Source organism: Plectropomus leopardus, chromosome 20, assembly GCF_008729295.1.
Source record: "Plectropomus leopardus isolate mb chromosome 20, YSFRI_Pleo_2.0, whole genome shotgun sequence".
Classification (NCBI taxonomy): Eukaryota; Metazoa; Chordata; class Actinopteri; order Perciformes; family Serranidae; genus Plectropomus; species Plectropomus leopardus.
In genome coordinates this window covers 1,477,519-1,504,498 of record NC_056482.1, presented here as the reverse complement: position 1 = coordinate 1,504,498, position 26,980 = coordinate 1,477,519, and the positions used below count along the sequence as shown (strand labels likewise).

At 37.2% G+C, this 26,980-nt stretch overlaps 1 protein-coding gene across 1 annotated transcript; it reads right to left on the bottom strand.

Moving 5' to 3' along the window:
* Positions 1-2,279: 2,279 nt before the first annotated feature.
* lrsam1 (leucine rich repeat and sterile alpha motif containing 1) lies at positions 2,280-23,825 on the bottom strand. Its single transcript, XM_042509846.1, has 25 exons — positions 23,519-23,825; positions 19,585-19,772; positions 19,360-19,416; positions 18,744-18,788; positions 18,551-18,628; positions 18,135-18,203; positions 17,958-18,042; positions 16,906-17,027; positions 16,707-16,797; positions 16,124-16,233; positions 15,933-15,962; positions 14,262-14,384; positions 13,483-13,622; positions 13,294-13,338; positions 11,858-11,928; positions 10,459-10,558; positions 10,233-10,320; positions 10,048-10,122; positions 8,767-8,847; positions 8,325-8,420; positions 7,207-7,305; positions 6,993-7,124; positions 5,149-5,215; positions 4,122-4,330; positions 2,280-2,856 (listed from the first exon to the last, which is right to left on the bottom strand). The coding sequence occupies exons 2-25, from the start codon at positions 19,654-19,656 to the stop codon at positions 2,734-2,736; spliced, it is 2,208 nt and encodes a 735-aa protein (XP_042365780.1). The 5' UTR covers positions 19,657-19,772; positions 23,519-23,825; the 3' UTR covers positions 2,280-2,733.
* Between the last annotated feature and the right edge of the window lie 3,155 nt (positions 23,826-26,980).

Genomic DNA, 26,980 nt, shown 5'->3' with positions numbered 1-26,980 from the left:
CAGAAAAACATTTTTTTTTTAAACTGGTCCTGTATTGAGCGAGAAATCGCTACAACCAGGTGCAACATAATCCCTGCCCGGATTACATATAATAGTAATAATAATAAATAATAATAATTTGATAGGACTTTAGAAGCTCAAAGATGCTTTAAATGAAAAGTAAAAAAAAACAAATACAAATACAAAATAAGATATACAAATGCTTAAAAGACATTTACATGACGCAGGAGAATAAAATACAATTACAAATATAGAGGATCTGATGGTTCACATTTGGGGAGGCAGTGGGATTGGAGAGATGAACTGAACCGGTTTTGCTACTGACAGGCTCAAATCGTCTGACAACATTATGGAAAGGATCCCTACAGAGATAGATCTTCAATTCTTTTGTTTAACCAGAAACAACCCCAAATAACCCCAAAATCACCATCGTCACACCCATCAGATTACATTTACTTAAACAGTCATTTTATCACCCTAAAACATGCATCACTCTGACTCAACAGAAGCAAAATAAAAATCACAAAAGCCGGTTCAGTTCATCTCTCCACTGTGTCAACAATCACCAACTCTGATTGGTTGAAATAAACCCTTAAGTTAGGGGTCAATATATGCTGGCGCTATACAAGCTAAAATTATTGTTTATTCAAATGGAGTCTGGCGGGATTGGTGATTGGTTTCTGGTTAGAGGGTCTTACTCTTTAACAAAATTGACAGACACTTAACAATAATCGGAGCCTGTCAATGGCAAAAACAAGCATTTAAGTGGACGTAAACTGTCAGTGCTTATTTGCCCACCGGGATTGTTCAGACACCTTTAAGTATTTAAACCTTTCCAATTTTGTTGTTATTCATTTGGGGCTTGTTGTTTAGCTTAGGTTTTGATAATTTTTAAGTATTTTTGGGGGGGTTACCTTTCACTAAATTTCTTGCTAATTTTGAGTAATTTCTTTTGATGCTCACTCCTTTCTTCCCATGTTTCTGAAAAAAAATCAAACACATTTTCCCAAGTTTCAAAGGGTTAATACTAGACAAATTAAAAAGAAATGTTGGTCCCTATAGTCACTTACACACAAAAACATGCTAAATAGTTTTTGGGTTGGAAAATCGCGAAGTTGCCCTTCATAAGGTATGGTCAAAATCTAGTTTCAGAGGTATACTCCACAACTTCGTATTGCACTTTTATAAAGGTGTGGTGAGGGTGAGACTGATTTTTAAGCAAAGGGTCAGAGCAGCAGAGGCTGAGAAATAGTCATTTTTAGTCATGGGGCAAGCTTCAAAAATCACTGCAGCCTACATTTCCCAAAATGCAACTCAAATGCATTTTAAATTAGTTGGGAAAAATCCATTTTTTTCCATGCCCCCTCTTTGCAATTCCTGTTAAACATCTGAAGTCGAAAAACCAAAGTTAACATCAGATTATTTTCTGACTTTTAAAATCTTCTCTGGAGAAACAGAAAATATGATACAACTGCACAAGATGAGTACAACTCGCAACAAAAACTCCACTAAACATAACACATTCCCCTTTAGGATCTTCATATTCTCATTTTGCTTACATGGTGCACATTTATACAGCTCTTTGTGTTTCAGATTACCACAGAGCAAACCTGGAGCCATGTAATATAGAAGAAAATAATATTAGAATTATAGTGATATACTATAGAGTGGGCGGGGCTGGGGGTGTTTGAGAGGTTCTGCACCTTATTTTACACCTGGGCAGAAATTAGTTTACACACAAATTAGCTGTGTTTGAAACTGTTCCCCATCACTGAAATAATGCACTACATAGTGTGTTTGCCAGGTTGTAGTGTTTGAATTCTCAGCTGTTCATTTTATCCCCTTTATATTTATATTTTATATTGCACATCAAATCGGGTTAGGGGAAATCGTGGATTATCACCTCCCACAAATCCCTCATACGTTGTCGCTCCCACATGTAAGGGGCTTGCCTTTCCATTATGGCTCCATACCTTGGATTGGAAATAATGACGGCTAGTGTGGTGGCTGCAACAGAAATAAAGCTGTTTATGTTCTGAACATCCATCACCATGCTTCTTGGAATGTTATCACCAGAGGAGAAGTCACAGAACATCTCTCAGTGGAAACACAGTCATCTCACAATTGTGTTTTATCAACATTTGAAAATATCACTTAACTTTTGTGAAAATCTATAATGGAAACCTGCCTTGTGTCACAGATTGAAGAACAAAAAGTTGAGGTTGCATGAGTGACACAACAACAACAACCAGCAGTGATAGCAAAAAGTAATAACAATCAACAGATTATGTTTTAGTTACCTTAGGCAAACTTTGGACAGGTGTTACTTTGGTTGACAACACAGAGGAGTCGTATTGTTTAAAAAAACGAGATTTCCAGAGAAAGGCACAGATCAATTGAGAAACTATAAAAAGGCAAAGAACAGTCGTCTTCCACCAGTGAGTGGCGGAGTCCACACAGCTCTAAATATATATATTAGAAAAAAATAAAATTCAGAAGAACAAAATAAAACAGGCTCAGACGCCAGTGACAACAACAACAAAAAAACATTGTTAAAATAATTCTTTTCTGACATGTACATCACAAAGTACTGTGGTTAATTCAGGAAAGTGGCTCAGCTCTTTGACAACCTGCTAAAAGCTACAACAGGACGTGGCCAGCTAACAGCAGCTTTATAATCATGCATAAATACAGAGATGCGGTCAGTGAAGGAGCAGCGCAGTGCGGCCGGTCCTAGCTGCGATAGAGGCGAACGCGCTGGGAAATGGTGCTGCGACACAGAGGGCAGTTCTGCAGAGCCTCGCTGCACACCTGACAGCAGCACACGTGACCACAGGGCAGGAAGATGATCTGAGACTAGAGACAGAGAGACGGACACAGTCAGACGTCTGGAAAAGTGTGTGCGCCATGCTAAGGGTTAATATCATCTCTCTGAAGAGTGTTTCTCTACATTTTAAAGGATTGGATGGTGGTATTTCTTTTTTTTGGCCTCCCAAAAACACAAGAGCAAAAGGAGACACATGTGCACTGATGTATGTAACCATGAAGGACAATGGGCCTCATGCAGCAACTGTCTCCCAAATTTTTCTTATATTTTCTCTTAATTTTCTGATCAGAGAAAATATGAGAGAAGTCAACTCCAGATGCACCAAACATTCTTAACCACCCTAATCTGCAGGTTTTTTGCTGTGTGCAAAGACTCTGGCACGTGTTTTTTTTTTGCATGAAAAATTACTTACGTATTATTTCCAATTAATTTTCTCATTAAGCTGCATTTGTATATCTTCATATTTTTGGTTTGTACATAAAAACCGTCAATTATAAAGTAGTTATCTAATAACAGCGGTGGAATAAAAAGTACAATATTTCTCTCTGGAGTGTAGTGGAGTAGAAGTGGAAAGTGGCATGAGATTAAAACAGTAAAGTAATGTAGAAGTTCCTCAGATTAGTACTTAAGTACAGTACTTGAGTAAATGTACTTAGTTACATTCCAGCTCTGGTCAGCAGAGGGACGCACAGTAACTGAAATTACAGTATTTGGGATCAATTTACCAGGTACAGTAGTATCCCTTTAACCTTGAAATGTAATAATCCAGTCATTATGATCGCTCTGAAACATTATCTAAATTTGATTAAAAGATATTCATGCATTTTTTAAATATTCCTTAAATATAAAACTTATTTTTCCTTGTGCTGGACAACAATTTGTGGACTGGACCACTTTCTCTTCCCTCAGAGAAAAGCAAAATTAAGAATCCCAAAAATCAATGGGTACTAACAAAATAAGAACAAATACTGGATACAAACAAAAATAAGAGAACATTTGTTTATATATTGTTTCTTGCATGAGGCCCATCGTAGCCACAGATTCAGTGTCTGTGTCTGGAATCACTTCCATGTTCACTCAGTCTGTACTTTCTGTATAACACACACTCATGGCCACCGCTTTGCACAGCACTCATATGGCAGTTGCTTCTGAAATCAGGATGGCATCGCCATGGAAACATAGCACCCACACTCTTGTCCCCCCCCCGGTTAACACGCTGGTTAGTTAGCTCAATCATTATTTCAAACATTACACATACAATAAGGGTCCTGGTTTTGCTGAGGGTGCTTCTTACCCCGGTCTCCATGCAGACCACACACTCTGAGCTCCCTGGTCCCTCCACGGGGCTGGGGGCCGAGGGGGTGACGGGTGTCCCTGGGGTGAGCGGTGGGCTTGGCATCTGGATGGAGGTGCTAGGAAACGCAGGAGGGGAGCAAGGAGGTGGAGCCGAGGGGGCGCGCTCTTGTTCCTCGTCTTCGTCCTGCTGGACAGCCTTACAGGCTCCTGAGCGAGGACGAGATCATGAGTGAGCAGCTCACAGGGGGGCTTTGCACTGACCTTCCGAAATTTTCCACATGCTACACATCATCTTCTGTCACCGAAGCAGGTTGGAAAATACATTTCTCATTCTGTTCATTAACCCTTTAATACCTGGGCAAAGTGGTGTGAGTTCTTTCAAAAACACGGGAAGAAGGAAAAGAGCAACTTAAGAAGAAATAAAATTTAGTAAGAAATTAGTAAAAAAGTACAAGTAGATTAACTGAAAATTAGTTAAAAATGAAATAAAAAAATACAATAAAATAAATAAAATAAAATAACAAAAGCATAGGAAATTACCTCAAAACCAATTTAAAATTTTTAACAATTTTGAAAATAACTTTAAATATCTGTATGAGAATGTAACTCTATGGATATTTTTATGAGCTAATTTTTAAAGTAAAAACTCAAATTTCTTTCCATTTTGGGCACAAGTCTTGAAAGGATATCAGAAAAGGAAATACGCAAAACAAAGAAACAAAAACAAACAAACAGGAATGTTAAAAAAAATGGTAAATTTCTTTAAAAGACAAAATGATTCTGTTAAATAATTTAAAATATATTTTGAGATAATTAGTATACTACACTAATTTTCCCTAGCTTTTTTTTTTTTTTTTTTTACAAATCTTAAACTACTCATATCTTGCATTTTGCAGGACAAGTCTTGCCAAGATGTTCATTTTTTGTATGTATTTTTTTGTGACCGGTATGTGTGCAGATGATTCTGTTTTTTTGAAATCTCACACATCGTGATCAGTATGATATTCAGGATTTGTGTAACGTACCTTCTGGGTTTTGCTCCCGAGCCCAGTTCAGAAGAGCTTTCTGGATTCCTATTTCATTGATGCCGAGCTGAAAACAGAGAAATGAATAAAGCTGATTATTCTGCACATTCATAAAAATGTAAACTTGCGTTCAGGTTTGGTTTTTTGTTTGTTTGTTTGTTTGTTTTGTTCTGTCTCAGCACAACAAGCTGCAAACACAACACTGACATGCTATCACCTTAAAGGGGCTGTTCACCCCAATCTAAAAATCACATATTTTCCCTCTTAGCTGTTGAGCTATTTCTCAGTCTAAACCATTTTGGTGTGAGTTGCAGAGTGTTTGAGATATCGGCCATAGAGATGTCTGTCTTCTCTCCAATATAATGGAACTAGATAACACTTGACTTGGGGCGCTCAATGCACCAAAAAAATACATCTGAAAAACTCAACAGCAATGTCTCCAGAAATCATGACCTGGTTACTCAAGATATTTTATTAATTAATCTATTTTAGTTTGTCTTTAAATTTATATTTTAATTTATTCTGTCTTGATCGTGTTTAATTCTATCATGAGCGCTATTACTTCTGTGTTTACTGCTAATAATATGTGAATTGTATTCACTCTTATTGGTTTGGGTTGTTATAGTTATTGTTGTTCTGTAATTGTGTATCTTTTCTTTAAATGTATTTAAATTTTCTCTGGCATTAGTTCAGCATTATTGTTTGCTTATGGTTATGTTGCCTCTGCAAGAAACCCTACTTACTTTTGCTTTGCTTTTTGTGTCAAAGCAGTTTGTAAACTTTTAAAGGAGCTATATAAACAGAGTTATTATTATTATCATTATTAATATTAACCTTGTTGTGGGCAGTTCCATGTAGGAACTTCTTTCTTTCTACCAAACTCCACTTACCAACCGAATCGCTGCACAGAGGGTAGCGTGCATCTACTGTTAGCTCACCTAGCACCACTGAGCTAGCTAACAATACAGCAAGGAGGCGCCATTAATGTTTACACCTCACACCGTCACGAGCACGAGCCTCTTGCTCATAACATAACATGCACGCTTCTTTCTGCGCAGTGATACGGTCTCATGTCTGATTATCAGGGTAGGTTTCTACATTTACGACAGTTTCATGATGGACATGAGAAACCCTGACTCCAGATTTTGATCATTAATGAGTGCTGATGCATATGAGTTTATGCTATTTTGACCAAAGTGGAGAATGTCAATGGGACAAATGCACTTATTTTCAGTGGTGACTTTGTGTTGGCTAATAAAACACATGATGATTAAATGAGTTGTTAAGACCTTTGCACACTGAGTCCGTTTTTTACGGATGCTTTTTAAAAATCTGTAATCCTCAAAACATTATTGTTCAATTGGCTGTGAAAATATGAGACAAAATATAAAGACGAAAAAATCAGACTCAGTGTGCGAAGGTCTTTACAGTATGTGGTGAACATCTCTAACATCAAAGTGGTAACTGACAGTAAGCAAGTTTCCATTAACCCTCAAATTGCGAATATATAAAATATGCATAATAGAAACACGTCAGTTTTGAAAAAACTCCCATTTAGCACAAAAAAAGTTTCTATGTTCGCATGAGGTGGTATTTCAGGCTATTTGAAAAAGCTATATTTGGCAAAACTGGAATGCAAACACTTTTTTGTCTTTTCAGTCACATGATGCTATGGCTATGTGCCTGTCAGTAGGAACTGACTCTTCAAAAGTTGAGTGATTCATATGGAAGTTTTGAATCTGGCAGCTGCAATAGAAATAAAGCTGCTAATGTATTGAAGTTTTGCACAGTTTTGTAAAGGGAACCCGCCTTGTGATGTGTAAGTCGTGATGTTAAAAACAGACCTTCTTGAGGTCAGACGAGGTCATGTGTCGCAGGGCCTCAGTTGTCACTCGATGATGAGCCAGGACGGGCAGGTAATGCTGAGCTGACAGTTTGCATAACAGGTTGACCAGCTCTTTCTCCACGCCGGCTTCCTGCAAAATAAGATTACAGTTTAACAGCTGCACAGTTTGGGTTTCAGATGTTTCTGGGTGTTATTCCTGCTCTGTACAGCACCTGCATGCGCAGTGACAGGGGCTTAGCATCCAGCAGCCTCTGGTACTGGATCATCCAGTAGTTCTGCTGGTTGGACTCAGACTTCTGCTCCATCTCCACCTGAAAAGCACAAAGTGATGCTGATCTCATTTAATCTGTTGATCTCAAGGTGAGAAAAGACAACATTATGTCTGTAAATAACTAAAGCCTCCTGCAGACTGTGCGATTTTTCCAATCTTGTATGTGTAGTGCAAGGTACACTCTGCGACATGGATCTTAATAAACTACATCACAATCATGTCACGATCAGTGTTGCTAAAAATCATTGACATATCCCAGGCTGTGATAATCCAAGAAGAAAATCTACTTTGCATTTAGTATATTGAAAATATTTCATTTTTGTGTGTTTTTTTTTCATCTAAAAAGATAGTGGCATCATGACAAAAATATGGCATTTAAAGGGTTCAAATTCTGAAAATTATTATTATTATATTTGATATGAATGATTATGACTGATGCTGGTTAAAAAATGAATTCAATGAAAGTAGAAAGTCCTATTAATGTATAATATTTTTATAGCCTGATTTTGAAAAGTACATTTTGTGTACAGAGCACTATGAGTGTGAGTATATGACACTGCACAAAAAATAATAATGTATAAAAAGCAATGTTGTTTCTAATCATTGATATATCCCAGGCTGTCATAATAAAAATATCTTCTTAGTAGAGCAGCTGTTTCCTCACCAGAAACTGCCGCAGCTCCTGCTCTATATATATATATATATATATATATATATATATATATATATATATATATATATATATCCATATAGTGGCATCATGATAATATAATATTAGATAATATATAGATATATAGATAATATAGATAATATTAATGCATTATATTTTTAAATCCTGATTTTGAAAAGTGGATGTTGTGCGCAGTGATTTGTGTGCGTTTAATATCAAAGCGGGCCCTTCAGGGTTAAAACTTTCCAGTGTTTGTACAGTGGCTTTTTGAGCAATTTGCCTGCACAACAATAATATTGTGATGACGTGACAGAAAAAAAGCTCAACACACTGAAGAAAAATTGAAAGCGGTGCCCACTAAGGCCCCGTCAAAGCAGCTGTTTCCTCACCAGAAACTGCCGCAGCTCCTGCTCTCTCTGGTCTCTTTGCTTCAGCAGCTGCTGCAACAAATCACTGAGAGCTGTGCGCTGCTCCACCAGAACCTCCTGCAGACAGACAGACAGACACACACACACACATATACAGTATATACACATATCAGTGCGTGAGGTAGAATGCCACAACACACTCAACAATAAATACTCTAAGAACTGAACTACTAGCCTGCTTCTGATATGAGTAAAATAATAATCATCATCTCTCAGTTGAAAGCATGTATTTAATATGACTTTACTTCTGAGTATTTTTTGCACCTCAGTGTGTGCAATGACAAACTGTTGCCATGGAGCAATGACATGAAAACAGCAAAAAGAAATGAAATAGTAATCAACAGGAAGAGGGAAAAAATCAGGTGACAGTGGGAAGGTGGTGGAAGAAGGCGGTGACACCCACCTGCAGGTTTTCAGCATCCAGATTGCGTCTTTTAATCTCCAATCTAGTCAGCTGCAATAATTCACCCTCTATGAGCTTGATCTGGGGACAGTGGAGAAGCAAACATGAAGCTAGCAGGGAGGAGGGACATGCTGCTCAACAAAAAAGTCTGGATGAAATGATTTCCTCTCTGTAGATCATAGTAAACAGGGTTTTGAGGGTACCTGACCTGTGACCAAAACATTTTTTTGAATTTCTTGAGGAGTATGAGTAAAAATGAGTTAGCTATGGGCAGCCTGCGGGTGAAGTAAGATAAAGTAAAAAAAATAAAAGATAAAAAAAGGGAAAAATAAATAACAGCAATGTCCAGCGTCACGATCTTTATTTTCAGTAACTTACTAGCGGAATTTCCTTCTCTTTACGTTAAAGCCAGTGAAAAAGGTGTGTGTGAGCACTCAAATATCCAAAAAAAGGTTTGGTGTTTTTCCTAAATCTACATTAACAAATGTTTGGGCCACCTGTCCACAGCAAAACAAGCTGCGAATGCAACACATACTTTTTTAACCCTGCAGCAAAAGTCAATGAACAACTTTATAGGAAATGCTCCACAAATTGAAAGGAATTAGTAGATCTAGAAAATTATATTTTAAAAACCTTAGGGCAAAAAATGTAAAAATCTAAATATCAAAATTACGTATTTCAAATGTTACAGATTTATAATCATATGTTCAAGCACTTCCTAGGTCTCGTTTGCCTTTTTTTTTAAAAAGTTTTTATTTCTTTTTCATTTCTTTTGTTTTTTGTTTGTTTGTTTCTTTTTATTAATTTCTTGCCCCTATTATTTTTAAAAGAAATCACAGAATTACAGTTACATAATTATTAGAATTTTAGGCATTTTTTTAACTTTCTTTTGCTATTTGTTCTGTTGTCTTTTTGTCCTAATTTTCAGATAATTTTCTATTTTTTTCAATTGCTAAGATAATTGATCACAGGCACTTTAAAGAAAACATCTGGACTGCTGCTCTTCAAATAACCCCACTGTGTAAACTGAAACAGTTTACCAGTCTGTAGAAAAGCACAGATCAGTTACTGTTTACTTTTAATCATTTCTTAGACCTAGTGTAAAAAAAAATGCTATAAAATGAGATTTTGAAGAAAAGCTAAACTGTGAATTCTTGCAAACTCTGGGAGCTTGTTGAAGTTGTTTACCTAAACTTCTCATGTTAAACTGAGCTACCTTCTAACCCAAAGACTAGCGACAGGTTTGACCCCCACCCCCTGGCTCCACCCGTCCACACAGACCTGGTTACGGATGTGGCCGTGTACGGCGTCTTTCTGCAGCTGCAGGGCCTGGAACGCTGCCTTCTGCATCTCCTCCTGCAGAGAACAATCAGAGGACGTGACAGGTCACGTAGATGCTCATTAGGTGTGATTCTGATTAACACTGAATTGGATTTCTCCATCAGGCTCTCATGACAGCCACATACCTCCTGTAAAATGTGGGCAATGGCTTTCGATTTGTCCAAAACTTGGAGGGACAGCATCTTATCAAACTTCCTGTCCAAATTCTCCATACTGTTACAAGACAATGAGGGGAAAACCACATGCTGAGTTTTAAACATGTTTCCCTGAGCTCTGATTGGTCTACACAAGCTTGCAATGTTAACATCCGTCTTCTCAGATCTACTGTGTGTTTGTGTGTCTGTCTTTTACCTTCTGCAAGCCTCAGACACCAGGCTCTTTCTGCGAAAGTCACTGGCCTCCTGGAGCAGGCTCATAGCACAGCTGTCTGACAGCATCTTCTGCATGGCCACTAAAACACACAGAGAGGGAAGAGACAGGAAGAGTTCAGAGGAAAAGCAAATGTGTTGTGAAGAAATGAATGCACACCAATAATAAAGTACTGACTGAAACAAAGAGCACGCCATACTACAGCTGTAGTAGAGATCAAAACATGAATCTTTCTTATGGATTAGAGTGGGATGCAAGGTCATGAGGACATTAAAACCTTCAAGGTTTATCCTCTCAGGAGCATGAACGTGCCAGGCATTTTCATGGCAGTCAGCTTAGGAGATATCTCATGTGCAAGGTTAACATTATATCCTGATAAGAGATATAGGAAAATGGAAACCAGAGAAAAGTTCTCTAAAACTGAAAGCATTCAACCTGTGGGGAGCATGAATGTACAAGGTAAACCAGAGTTTGGTTGATTTCTGCTTTTGCAAAAATCGGTGTGGGAGCTTAAACCCAGCTGAACCAGCATTTATCATTATGACATTTATGACATTTATTATAGAAAATAAAAGGTAGCCTATATCAGCAATCTCTGCTGACAATTTCACAGCACGTATTGCATTAGTGATATTCAATATGACAACATGATTAAAATATTTACAGACCAAGCAGCCTGCTCTCACTCCAAACTCGTCAAACAGCACCCCACTATCAGTGCTTTTGACGTACGAGTGTGACAACCCGAACGCAGCTGGAAGGCATCAGATGACAGCGCCCTCGGACGCCAGTGGTGTTGTTATGAAATGCTGTCGGCTGGCCAGAGAGCACCAGATACGTTCACGAACAGAACCGGTCGCGTGGAACCTCATGGTAAAATGAAGGTACCTGTCCAGTCTGATGTTTCACTTAACAAACGGGTTTGCAGATTTTTACACGACGAAACCTTCGGGAAACTTTTCTTGAGTGACTCTTAACCTGATAGTAGAGCCAGATTGATGGTGAGGGTTTCGATTAGGGAATTGTCTCGGAGACCATAAATTTTTACATAATATTTTGTGGCATTTAGAAAAATATTTGTCAAGATCTCTTGCTCTAGACCAGCGTGTTGGATGGTAAAACAGACCTTCCTATTTCCCCTGCGAGAAATGGTATATTTCTAAAGGATATACAAGAGTTTGCTTTAAGATTAAAGGTGGCAGTTAATAAAGTGATGGTGTGCTCCATTTATTTCAGTGTAAATACATCAAACAATAGAAATACTTTGGGATTTTTGCATGCATTATGCCAACTGTATTAAGTTACAATGATTCTCTGGCAAAATAACGTACATTATGGGGTACGTACATTATAGCTAAAGTACATCAGCCAAGCTGCTTACCTGCCACCTCCCTCCTCCTCAGTGAATTGGCTTCTTCCTGTGTGATGGTAGTCAGATGCTCCATACGGATCCTGAGGGAGAACATTTTTATAGTAATGCTCTGCTGATGTTTTACAGTAACTATAAAATTTTTAAATCATAATATAAGTTCAGTTGTTACAAATTACAATTACTTTATTTTAATTCATCTACAAGATGTGTGGATGAGACTGAAGTACTGACGACAGATCCATTTAATTCATTTAAAGTTGATTTTACAGAATGGATTTTCTTAATACCTTATTTATTTTTCCATTACTGTATGCTGTGTCTAATTTTTGCTTCTTTATGATGACGTTTTTTAAACCTTTGGGAACCCAAATCTGCAAAAACTCATCTTAATATGTAATTTAGGGTCTTAAATGCATAATAAAAAGCATCAAAAATGATCATGACATTAGCCTCAATCCAAATTTGAAATGTTGTCATTTTAGTTTTTTCACAGTTTCCTGAAGCTCGGTTGATTTGGGCATGTTATCTCCAATCCATATCACATAATATAGATAAAGACAATCAAAAGTCAAAATCAGCTGTCAGTTGATACTAATTAAACATGACAAACTGAAATCCCTAAACGCTCCTTTCAATAGGATGCGTTCATAAACACCCTGAGTGTCAGAGCGCACTCTGAGTTACCATTAAATTCAGAGTGCTGTTGAAATGTACCATTTAGTTATCCAGAGCAGTGCACTCTGGGAGTGTCAGAGCGACTCTGGGCACTCTGTCTGAGGAGAAGGAGCAGCAGAGCACCAAACGGAGTGAAGGTGTAATGAACATAATCGCTGGTAAAATTATGGAGAAACAGAATGTCCGTGGCTTTAAACAACAGCTCTCTCAAGTTAGTGCAGAGCATCAGATTGAATTTAGGAACACAGCCAGAGTCAGAGGGCTGGAACAGATAGAGCTGTACCACACTAACTCTGCTTTGCTCCATGGCTGTTGTCGTGGAAACGTGAAACAGTGGACAAAGGTGGGATCCAATGAGGTGTCAATCAAAACGTGATCTGCCACACCCACACAGTCCGGAGAAATGTTGTTATCCACAAAATGAGCTTTCAACTCGTTTTCAACTCACTTTTTTAATAGTATAGATATTTCTTTTCTCTCAGATTTTTGTAATTATTTAATGAGACACTCAACTTTGATATGTGTATTCTTAATATTTCAAGCCATATTTCCAGTGGCTTTAAGGCCTCCTGTGTTTTGTCATTGCTTTTTTATTTTCCTTCCCCTGGAAAGCAATTTGTGCACTTTACTTGGAACACTAAAGTGCTCTATAAATAGGCTCAGTCTGGTAAATGGAAGCAATTGGATGAGTGCTGCTGTATGTCGGAGTGCCTTATGTCATTTTGCTGTAATAGATGAGTAGATTATGGATCAGTGGTCTGTCCACTTACCGTTCCTCCTCCAGGGCTTGAAGAAACTCTGCACTTTTTTTCTGCCTGTAAAGATCAATATACATATAAAGCAGTTAGCAGATACTCATCTGTGTGCATGAAGCAGCTGCTATGTGACACAGATCCACACAGCAACTTCACAAAACAAAACAAACAGTACACTACATAGTTGCTCCCTTCAGGTCCTACCTGTTTTTGTCCATCAACATGTTACTGATGCGACTACTGATGCCATCCTCAGCTTGTCGGACCTTCTCCAGCACCAGCAGCCTCTCGGCCTCCTGAGCTCTCTGCTGCTGGCTAACCCCCAGCTCCAGTCGCTCTTGCTCCTAAACAGCACAGAGATTATACAAACTAATGAGGTTGAAACCAACACAGGAACACATAGAAACAGCTTTCAAAACACAGAGAAGAAAAACTCCCTAAATAGGAGTAACTTCAATGGGATGCTGTAGATTAGCTGTTTTTGTTACTGTTGCTGCTTCATTGTCGATAGTTAGTGCAGTGTCAGTGTATCCAGTGTGCTAATTGTGGTGAATTTCATCATGTCATATGGTATGCAATTTTTTTCTGAGCATCAGCTTTTTTTTTAAACAGAATGCCACTCAAACAGTTGCTAGCAGAAATTGGCCATTTAGATAGTTGGAATTGAAATGGACTGAACGAATACAGGTGCAGACAGTATGAGGAAAATGTAGTGCATGTAAACATGTTATAGTAAATCCCAAAATACATGAACATGAAAATAAGCAGGCCATCTTTCATGGAAACTGTCCACTGAAATCTACAGTGACACAGTGTCCCTTCAGCTCACTGTCAACATCTTGTCAAACTTGGAGATATCTTGAGCCGGGAGGAATATTTCGGACTGGTATACATCAACAAAGCAACAAACAACCCCCCCACACGCAAAAAAACATGAAAATGCACATTTTTCAAGCGCTGCTACATGTGAGCATGCAATGTACCTGTCGCACTGAGTTGAGGATGTTTTCCTTGCGGGAGGTGTTCATAAGTATCAGCTGGGTGTGTTCATTTTTCTTCTCCTCCAGGTGCCGCTCGAAGTCCAGCTTCGCCTGCTGCTTCTGCTCCTGCAGGGCAGAAGGACAAGTCAGAGTGTCTTCCTACTGTGCACAGTGTCAACTTATAAGCTTTGCTACAAGTCTGCAGCTGCAGCAACAAAAGTTTCTGATAATAAAATAAACAATAAAAGTCAAATGTATTAATTTAAACCAACCTATAAGAAGCTAAATAACACATCTGTGAATAAAGTATCTTCACAGGATCACACCTTATAGGCAGATTCACACACTACATCATCCCTCTTTGTATAGTTCATATGAACCTGTCTGTGCATCTTGACTTGTGCAATAACTGTATTCATTTTCTTATGTAGAATAATACGGCCAAAAACAGTCATGCAAGGAAATCTTTTAAATGTTTTAAGGGCATAAATGGGCTAAACATCATATGCTATGGTAATTATTGATACGACAAACTGTCAAAAACACTTTTTAGTAATCTGACATGAAAAGCCATCTTTGTGGGAATTTGAATCCAAGACTATTGCTGCCTTCACGTGCTCCTTGGAAATATCCTATTTACCGTATTTACCAGTTACGAGCACATGAACGGCCCTCCAAAGTGTTAATTATGGGTGTGAAATTGGGAAATTTAAATGACACCCGAGTTAACGAGTTGTGATGTTTACATGGTGTGTCAGGGCGGCAGAAATTGCGCTAAGCATGGAAACAGTGTCAAAAGCTGATTTTTGTTTCAGTTACCTCTGCAGCACCTTAAGCCATTATTCACTGAGACAACAGGAACATAAAGCTAAAGCTAATTATAATGTTATTGAAGCTTATAAACAAACGTCAACTACATACCAGATTCATATTCTTACTACATACTTGCTTACTTTTTACTTGCTCAGTAACAAAAAAAAACAAACCTTTTCATTTCTAACATCCATGTTTGTTGCTTTTTTTCTGACCAGAGCACTTGAATGTGAGTATGACGTAATTATGACTTGACAACTGGGAAGTACAATATTTCCAATAAGCACATGAAGGCAGCATAAACTCAACATCAATCCCTATTGTGTACTTGGACTGTAAATGATGCAACATGGTAATGAATTTGTAGACTCGTCAAATTCAAATTCAAGCATATTGCATGACCAGTAACATCACTGCAGGTGTCCTCGATCAGCTGTTAAAAAACAAAACACCTGCTCTGACACCACTGACTGGGTCTGGGCAGTGATGCAACATCCTTAAAAGATTCAGAAAGCAGAGCAGCAAAAGTTGCATGTTTTCTGTGATTTACTACAGAAAAAAATATCTGTCTCTTTAGCTGCTGAATGCTCCACTATATTCACTAGCTAAACTGTGTGCTGTTTGGTGCTGAGCAGGTAGTGTACAGGGAGTTCATAGAGCTGCTGCTGGAAACGTCACTGATGAGAGTGAACCAAAACAGAAAAGAAAAATGCTAAAAATACAAAAATTTAAAAAAAAAAAATTACAGAAAATTTTCTGTAGGTTTGTTGCTGTGATTCACCTCTTCCACATTACATCGAGCAACAGAGAGCCACTAGAGACCGGCTGCATCTAACAGTGATTGTGACATTAGTCCCATACCTTTCTCTTCTCGTAGTCACTGAATCTGTTCTGCAGCAGAAAGTGAAGAAAGACTGAGTGAGACTTCCTGTGAACAGTTTATACAGTTTAAGCAGCAATAAAAAGGTCTAATGGAACAGCACTACATTATCATCAAACTGATGTATTTACCCTGTATATGGTCATGTGTGTTAGTGTGTCACATACTGTACCTGCCAGGCCTCCTCCAGGCCATCCAGACAGTCAGAGTTCTGTTTGCCGCAGTCGTTCTCCAGCACGGGCAGGAGATACTGGGAGGGCGGGCAGTACTCCTCTCCCAGCTCTGAAAGCCAAGTCAACCAAGAAATGCAGCATTATTTTCTCATATTTTCTTCCCTGTTTCATGCTAACATACTTTCCTATATAATAAAGCCAAAATGCCCCCCCCAAAAAAAAGAAATTGAAGTATAACTGTTCTGTCAGACCAGCCTAAGACTGACACTGAAAAACACTGATAAACTGGTGTGTAGATGCATCTTCAGATTAATAGAGCTCAACATGTTTTGCGATTTGTTTTCTCACAGTATTTAACCGAGTTAATACTTGTGTTGCTGGATGGCCTCAATAATACGACATTATTTAAAGCCCTAATGGATAAACTCAGTCCAACAAAGCTGGTCCTGCTCTGATGACATTTTTGAGAAATATGTTTTCACCTAGCAGCATAAATATCATACATAGGAAGTTATGAGTGCAGGAGTGTGCTTCCGTGCATGCACGTGTATGTGCATTGAGTACCATAAAGTAAACCCTCACCATCACACAGGAAGCGCTGGATGCTCTCTGTGCCCTCTGCGCACACAGACGCAGGTGGGTAGGTCATCGTGGCGGCATCCAGTGAAAAGCTCTGTCACAGAACACATACACACACACACACATAGGGTTTGTTTTTAAACAATATCTATGTTTTAAGCCACACCCATATTTCTGTCAGTTTGAATCCCAGGACACATACCTCTAGAGTGCGGATGTAGACCAGAGCTTTGGGGAGCTCGACGATTTTGTTGTCACTCAGGTCCAGGGTCCGCAGGCTGCTCAAAGAACCAATCGAGGACGGCAGCTCACTGAGACAGTTACCTGCACAGATACACAGGGATGTAGGAAAACACAACCAAATCCATTTGACTTGTGCGTAAAGATGGACAACACTTTATACAATACTATATCCATACTGTGATATCAGTCTAAATATTGTCTTAGATTTTGTATCTCGTAATATTGCACGTGTTGCCTTCTCCTGGTTTAAAGGCTGCATTACAGTGAAGTTGAGGTAGGCAATGTATACTCAGTGAACTGCTGCTGGTTCCACAGGGGATGTAATCAATGTGTGTACATTGCACACATTAAGTATCAATTGTCCCAATATTCCATTTAAACAATGTAACTTTATTATAACAGTGCTTTATGTAATCTTTTTATAACAGTACTTTAATGTTATCATAACACTATTTTTTAAAAATTTTATTATAACAGTACTTTATTTAACATTATAAGAGTGCTTTATTTAAACTTATTATAATCATACTTTATTTAACTTTTTATGATAGCACTTTTTTGTCTTCATCATAATAGTTCTTTAACTTTTTTATAACATTACTTGACTTAACCTTATTATAATAGTACTTTATTTACCTTTAATATAACATTACTTTATTAACCATCTTATAATAGTACTTCATTTAACCTTACTATAACAGTACTTTAATTAACGTTATTATAAGAGTGCATTATTTAACTTTATTATAAAGGACTTTATTATAATTAATATAACTGTGCTTTACTTACCTTTATTATAACAATACTTTATTTAACTTTACTGTATTAGTAGTGCATTTTGTTCAGTACTAAATTTAAGAAAGTTTAGAAAAAGTTTCAGATTATTGATATAAATATCGTGTATCATGATGTGGCCTAAAAATATTGTGGTGTTACTTTTAGGCCACATTGCCCAGCCCTACTTGCACTTGTGTCCTCTGTCTCACATGAGAAAGCGGGAAGCAGTCGTACCCTTCACATTGAGCGTCTGCAGTAGCCGCAGATCCCCGATGGACTGCGGCAGGGCCCTTAAACGGTTCTTCTCCACATTCAAAATCTGACAGGACGCAAAATAGACACATGTGGATGATGAATGGTATAGATTCACACTCATCTCCCCTGTATCAGTCGAGGTCAGAATGGCCTTACCTGCAGAGTTGCCAGCCTCCCAATGTCCTCTGGGAGTGATGTGAGCTTGTTCTCATGTAGGTCCAAAACCTTTAGAAGCAAACATATTCAGTCATGTTTTTGGAGGGGGTTATGTGATGACGCAGGGGTCAGAGATAAGGCGCCTGTTCCAAATTTGTAATTTGAAAAACTCTGTTTTTTTGAGATGAGGTGCATGCTCACATGTGACCTGAAAACCTAGCTGTGTCTAATCTTCAGCTTATGCAATCACAGAAAAGCTGTAACCACACTGCTTTAAGTTAAAAAGAGAACCATTCCCAGACAAAAACAACCATCTTTACAAATGTCCAAACTGGCCAACTGGTTTTAAAATGTTTTTAAAAAGTTTTTAACAGGCACTTAAATTTCCCATCATGCTTGTGTGTGGTTTACATTACCTTTAAAGTGGCAAGAGTGCTGATGTCACACCCTTTGGGCAGTAATGACCTCAGTTCATTGTTGTGGAGAATAAGGACCTGAAACAGACCAATAGAGGACATTTCTAACTGTTCAGCCAGGGACGCACACAAATACTGATACTAATATTAATGAAAAATAAAATAAATCTACATCTGCATGTTACAATCTTACCTTCTTCTGTAGAACCTTGCTAATGGAAAAGGCACTCGAGGGAACCTGGAGCAGAACATAGCACTGATGTCATTATCTGCTGTGCTAACCGCACACTACTTTTTATATAATTTCTAACATTTTTCAACAGTTATCCTGCAGGTGCAACAGTAAAAGATAAAATGGAAGGGAAGCAATGGTTAAAACATGGAAGTCATAATCCACACGCACACAGGAGAATGACCCAAGTCTCTAAAAGTCCTGTAATGCCTAAAGAAGCAGCTTTCAACAAGGACAACAGCAGCATCTTCTCCTACTTCAATAAAAAGAAATCTTTGACATAAAAACATTTTAGATATATTTTTATGTCAAAAGTTACATTACGGGTTGTGTCAAAAGCTTGTATGATTGGATTTGCTATAAGACAAATTAAACATTGGCATCAGCCCAGAATTACATCCCTACTAATGATCCTCTCACTTTGCTCTCAATATATAAAATAAAAAATGTTGAACTATTCCTTTGAGATAACTTGTTGATACCTATAGCTGTACTTTCCAAAAGTTTAACAAAAAAACATGTATTGTACTATTAATACAGTAGCTTTCTGCATATCTGTTGACGGTGAGAGACTCACCTCTGAGAGCTCACAGGCTGAGATGTCCAGGATGTCATCAGCACCGGCCTCCTTAGACTGAACAAGAAATAAACAACAGTTACTGAGCTGGTTTTGAATAAATATTCATTCTTTAGGGCAGCAAAGATACATGGTATAGTCTTCATTATGTTATTTAAGAAAACACTTTCACACTCAGGGTGAGGCATTTTAATGGCTGGATAGACAAAAATACATTCTTCTAACCAGGCACAGCTGATATTCCAGTCTCTTCTTAGAGTCCTCACTGGGTTTCCTCTTTCTGAAGAATAGAGGCATCCTGAGTCCTGTCTGTCCTGCTGTCTCTCAGCCTGTTGGGTCTCCCTCCTGTCCCTCCACCACAAAAAGAGCCACTCCAGAGGACTGATGGACAGGTTGGAAAGCACTGACTGTGCCTGCACATTGAGAAGCAACAACATTTGACCAGTCAGATAAAACAATGTGGATTTAACATATATTGCAATGACCGTTTAGAAGTTCCACAACACGCCACAGCATGAGTGAAAACGACAATTTAAGTCAACATGTTTTAGCCTCTCGGGGGCAACAGAACATAACACACAACACTGACATACTGTATTATAACCTTAAAAAGGTAGTGATGGTGAACATGTTAGCCCTCCACTACTTATATTCACATTTAGCAAATGCAGAGCAACATTATTAATCATTTGGAGTCATGTTCCTAAATAGTCAAATTTAAAAAGCTAATTTTTCCCACCAGCTCCAAAAATGTTGATTTCATACATTAAAAATAATTATATTTATTTGCACTTCTTACATTTCCAGAGTTATTTTGCTACTGTGTTTTCAGGTTTCCTAAACTGTTTTATGGTGAAGATGGGGCAGTTCACCTGAAATAAAGACAACTTCTGCTGTAAAAACAAATACACACTTTGATAACATAAAACATTAACAGGCAAGCAAAACAGTAGAGGGGCTATTTCACATAGCAAATACCACATACTTTGTTTAATATGTGTTTATGGCACAACAGTTACTAAACTGATCATGAGACAAAATGCCAGGATCTGCATGTCTTTTTCTTCCTGCTACAGTTTCCTGAGGGCACGCCTGTCTCTTTGTTTATCCTCTCATTAACCACAAAGCTCTTCTTTCTCATCAGCTCTCTTTCATAAATATTTAACCCTTAGGGCTCTCTTTAATATTTCACACACTCATAACGATCTGTGGACAAAATGCGCTTTTCACATTCAAGCTTTGAAAAATCTTAATATATTAATATGATTTTCTCCTTTCATTGAGTTAATTTTTTAAAGCAACATTAGTCCTAATCATAAATATCAAATAATTATAAAATTTTTGAATTTAAATTGCAGGTTTTTGTCATGATGCCACACCTCTGGGATATCTAATGGATTAGCAGTAACATTTTTTATGCATTATTTTTTGTGCAGTGTCAAATACTCACATCATACTGTTCTGCACACAAAATGCACTTTTCAAAATTATGCTATGTAAAATATACATTAATATGATTTTCATGATACCACTATGTTTTTAGAAGAGTAAAAAAAAATTATTTTTACTATACTACATGCAAAGCCGATTTTTTTTATTATTGTCATCACAGCCCTGGATATGTCAGTGATTAGCAGCAACACTGATTGTGACAGTGCACCTAATGGAAACAGCATGTATTTTCTCCATATGCGAAATACGGTAAAAAATTGTTATCACGTGGAAAATAGTAAAAAAAAATCCAAATTCCAAGGCCAAAGCCCTGAATAACACCCAGAAATAATACAATGCATGTTTTTATGCTTTGATGGCTGTGGGATCAAAAACTGCAGTTTGAATGAGTTTCAATGGAGCATTTTTTGCACTTAACAGTCTGAATGTAACAATTTAGTTTTCACGGTGCATTTTAGACTTTTTGTAGGAGCTGAGCTGGAAATTCCAAGATGAAGTGTGTTTCAACCTGTTCTACTGAAGAAAAAAAAACTAAAAATACGGTGTTGGGTTATATGCCTACGTAAACCAGTCAAGTTGAGCTACATTTAAATCCATGTCTGTCCAGAATCGCATGACAGAAGACAGGGGTTCATATATGGTTATTTCTGCAAAGAAGCTACACATTCTAAAACATGGACGCTTCATACACATCTCCCCCCAGCAGCACAGAAGATTTCTACAATCAGCAGAGTTTCAAGGTGAACACCCAAGATTAGTGTCACAAATTCACTATCTGACCAAAAGTCTCCCTTTCTGTTCCTGATTAATGACACTGAATAATGGTATGAAAAGTGTTTTTGCAGAACATTATTATGTCACAGTGAAGTTGACCGTTTGGAAATAAAAATGTCATCACTTCATCAGTTTATTCTTAGACATTTGTGTAAAATTTTGTAATTGCATATGATTTCTTGGCCAAAACCATGTTTTTAGAGGTCACACTGACCATGACTTCTGTTAACCCTGGAGTCCAAGTGGACATTTGTGCCAAATTTGGGGAAATATTCTCTTCTCTCTTGAGATATCGTGTTGAAGAACGAGACAGAGGCAAGGTCATAGTGACCTTCACCCTTTGACCTTAGGCCACCCAACTTCAATCAGCTCATCTCTGAGTCCAAGTGGACATTTGTGCCAAATTTGAAGAAATTCCGTCAAAGCATTCTTGAGATTCACAAGATTTGCATTCACAAGAATAGAAACGAAGGAGGCACAGACAGACAACATAATGCCTCCAGCCATGACTACTACTGGCATGATAAGACCTGTAATGATAAACATGAAAGCCTAGTAACAGGCCAGTTTTTATGAAGCACAGAGTTAATTCTTTGTCACCAAGCTTAGTAGGTGCTTTAAGTCAACTTCCTGCAGCTTCATAATAAAAGCCAAACATGTTTCCATTTAATTTGGATGTTCAGGGAAAGTATTCGCAAAACAGAAAAACACACCAGAAAAGCAACCACCCCAAACAGGGTCTGTGATACAACTCACAACTCTGTCACACCTCTCCACTCATAAAAAAACACAATAAAATAAGCAGACATAGCAAAAGAGATTGTCAAAACACAAATTGTGTGGTGAGATAATCTACTTGCAAAACGGTTTAACAACTGACACAGCTATTACAACCAGAACTGACAGGCAGCTGAGTGAATCAGACTGCTGGTGGTGGACTTCAGTAACGGCACAGTTAACTTGTTTCTATAGCAAACAACAGAGATGAAAAAAAACACCTCAAGTTGGATGGCCTCCAGATCAGGCCTTATGAGACTTCTTTGAAAGAAAGAACTCAATACAGAGGGCTTTCATTGAAAAGATGCTGCTAAACCCTTTGAAACCTGAGAAATTTGGCCTGTTTTCTTTCAAAAACATGACAAGAAGGCAGTGGTGGTAGAGCTGAGCATCTTCACTGGTCTCACATTTCGATTAGATTATGATCATCATGTCAAGGATTCAATTTGATTCAGTTCCATTCAAATCATGCATTCAAATCATGCATTGCATCCTCAATTTTCAATATGAACACACATGGCTACTTTTTCATCAATAAATACAAGCAGTCAGATAAATATGATGTCCCCTCTATATTATTTAAAGATTTCTTTGCAAATCAAATTGAAATGTTCCAATTCCAAAAACAAAAAAAACATTTCAGTTACTCCTGAATTTCAGTGGCATTTATTGCGATTGGGACAACGTAACAAACTCTCTTGGCAGACTTAATTGAACCATCTATTTAGATTACACACAGGCTGTGTATTTGTTTTTACAGCGACTGTGTCAGTGACGTGAGGCCGGAGGGTGGGTGTGGACGTGGGCAGGGGGAGGGAGGGTTACCGTAACTGACGTAGCTGACGTTAAACTTAGGGACGTAAATGGCACCTAAGGTTAAAAACTTAGCCTAGCTACACCTTGTACAAGATACAGCCGCTGTAAAACACTCATGCTAATCGTAACAGCATCCATATACACATTAGCTCGCTGTATGTAGGTTAATTAGCTCACTTCACAGCAATGAAGGCTTCATATACAAGACAGACAGTGTTAGCTTTCGTGGTCACTCCGGCTACAGTTAGCAAACACGAGCTAAAAAAGCTAGCATGTAAACAGCAACCCACAAACTAGAACAACACGACGATGTTAAACTAATGACAAAAATAAAACTCACAGGCTGTGTTTTAATGCCGATTTACTGCTCCTCACTCCACTGGACAGCAGGATACATTTAAGGGGGAGTTGCTAACGATGGACCTTATCATTTAAGGTCAGGTGGTGAAGTCAGCAGGACGGAAACAGCAAGTTGTATTCCATGGATCTATTATTAATGTTGTACTCTCCGTTATTTCCCTGGTTCCTAAAGATACAGTGAATACAGCATTAATATTCCCGATGAGAGCCCAGAGTCCAGCGTCGGCTGCGTAATGAAATCACAACAAATAACTGCGGCTCAGCTTCTTCCTTTGGTTATTAGTGGATTGCAGCTAGCGATAGCTGTAATACAAACAGCGCCCTCTACAGGCTGGGCTGGAGGTGATACAGCATTTAGTCTTCACTTGGACCCAAACGAACTCCTCATTCGACGTCTTTATTCGTTCAAAAACATGGGGAAAAGTTAATTAGAAACTACAGAAAAATACCAAAATATATTTTATAATTGTCTGATTTTTTTATTTTATTTTTTAGCACTTTTTCACGTCATTTCCTATTTTGGTTCTTTTACTTTTATTTATTGTTGGTTTTTTCCCCCCTCTAATTTTGGGTAATTTTTTTGTAACTTTTGACTTATATTTTACAAATTGTTTGGACATTTTTAAAGTTGCTCATTGCCTGCTTTCCATGTTTTGGGAAAAAAATCAAGCCAATTTCAGATTTAAGGTTTGAACCCAAATAAGTGTCAGGCTTTATTCTTTTTCCAAAACAAGAAAGAGAAGAAAAAGGTAATAAGCAACTTTGTATGAAATGTCTAGAAAATTGCAAACACACACACACACACACACACACACACACACACACACACACACACACACACACATATATACTAATGTTGTTGTTTGTTTTTATTTTTAACTGTCTTTTGGTTTGTTTTTTCTTATTTTCTGGGAATTTTCTTGTATCTTTTTTAACTTTTTTTTTTTTTTTGCATTTTTTTTTGGGCCAACTCTTGTTAAGTTGCCTTCTCCCCTTGTTTTTGTGTTAAAACCAGTGTACGCTGGTTTCAAAGGGTTAATAAATCAATGTCTAAACTGACAAATGGATTTGACCATTTAAAAAACAAACAAACATGACAATCATTTTACTGGATGGACAACCTGAAAAAAATTGCCTCAGGTCAAAGCAGTTGCCAGCATTAAAACCTGTCATACATTTTGTATTTTATATGACAGATTCTATGATATTCAAGCTTGCCTGTGAGCAGTGTGTCCACCAGAGGTCACACTTTATACATTTTTGCTGGAGTCACAGTACAGAGTAGGAACCATTTGGTTGCATGTGGTTATGATTACAATCTGAGGTTTTTGTCCTCAAAGACTGAGCTACAACGTTGCAACTCATTATTCCTTTGAAACCTGAGAAAACAGGCAATGATCAGCTTCACAAGAAATCACCCCAAAATGAGCAAGAAATTCATTAAAATTTACAAGAAAATTACAGAAAAATAGCATAAATTTAAAAAAAATTAAAATGCACATGGAAATGACCTCAAAAACAAACAAACAAACAAACAAACAATCAAATAAATAAATGAATAAAATAAATATAATAAAATATTTTTTTTTCATATTTTCTTTCCATAATTTTAAATGTATATATATATATATATATATATATATATATATATATATATATATATGTATATTTCATTCTAATAATTCTCTTTCTTCATTTTTCACCTTTTATAAATTTCTTGCATTTTGCGGGACATTTCTTGCCAAGTTGCTTGTTGCCTTTTTCTCTGTGTTTTTGAAATAAATTTAAACAAATTTGCTGACGTTTCAGAGATTTAGATGCTTATGAAAATCATCTGACTGCAGGACAAGAACACTATTGTTGATCCAGGTTTCAAAGGGTTAATTTAACAGATTGGTTCCCTAACATCTTCACAAGTAGGCCTATTCTGGTTAATCAGACTGTTACCATAACTGGATGACCTGTGGGACTGTGGGTCTCTTAGCAGCACGATCACAGTAAAACTCAGTTGTGCTTATTACAGAGCTCTGCAGGTGTGATGTAGGACTGTGGTCCAGGCCATAGGCTTAACCAGAGCACAAGAGGCACAGGAAACACACTATAAATAACCACATAATTAAAGGCGCTGACAGGGAACTGACATTGTGGTTAGAACAGTTTCCCCCTGAGCCCCCCTTGGGTTAAATATGTCTCACTACACTGCAACCCTAAAAACACCAGTATGTGCTTAGAAGATGTGTATTTGCACATTTATCAAAGTTGAATCTGATATCATCACAATATTGCAGAAGCAACAAAGCATAAAAAGTCTGCAGTATACCTCTTGTGCATGAACACATTCATTTGAGCTTATTTTATCAAACCAGAATTAATTCATTACGCTTTAGGGCCCGCTTCAATACGGAAAAAAAAGTATATCTTTTCATATTCAAGCTTTAAAAAATATATAATACCTTAATATGATTTTCTACTTTCACTGAGTTAATTTTTTTGATCAGCATCAGTCCTAATCATAAATATCAGATGTTTATGTTTATGTTTACATTTATTTTCTGAATTTTAACCCTTAAATGCTAGGTTTTTGTAAAGGTGCCACTTTGTGTTTAGATGAAAAACATTCACACAAAAAATAATTATTTTCAATATACTACATGCTAAGTAGTTTTTTTTTATTATTACAAACTAGATTATTTCAATGTTTATCAGCAACATTGGTTTTTATACATTTTTATTTTTTGTGCAGTGTGAAACTAGTGTGACACTCATACTGCTGTCCTCACAAATGCCTTTTCAAAATCAGGCTATAAAAAAATATTATACATTAATATTATTTTCTACTTTTATTAAGTTATTTTTTAACCAACATCAGTTCTAAACATAAATATTGAATAGTCATTAATTTTCATAATTTTAACCCATTAAATAATTTTTTTTTATTTTTTTGAAAAAAAAAATTTTTTTTTTTTTGTTTTTGATCACACTCTGGGATATGTCAATGATTACCAGCAAAATTGATTGTGATAGTGCAGCTAGTGGAAATAACATGTACTTTCTCCATATGCCAAAAATGGTTACATTTTTTTTTTTTTAAAAAAAAAGACGTCATCAGGTGGGAAATAGTTTGCAGATAGTAGCAGGTTTCCATTAACCCCTAAATTGCGCAAATTGAAATTGTGAAAATAATAATTCGCCTCACAGACACACATACAGTACGTTTTGTTAAATTTAAAAAAGAAAATCCTGCTTTACTGTTATGTCTGAGTCACATTATAAATGCATGTGTTTTAAATAAGGGGGAGGACAAGAAATCTATACCTATGGTTTCAAGCAGTGATAGTGAATAGCCAGGTCAGTCAGATGATAATTCTCTATGGATTTGTCAGTATTAGTGAATTATTCAATACATCAGCTGTTTATGTAAAAATAGTGATTATCTTTAGCC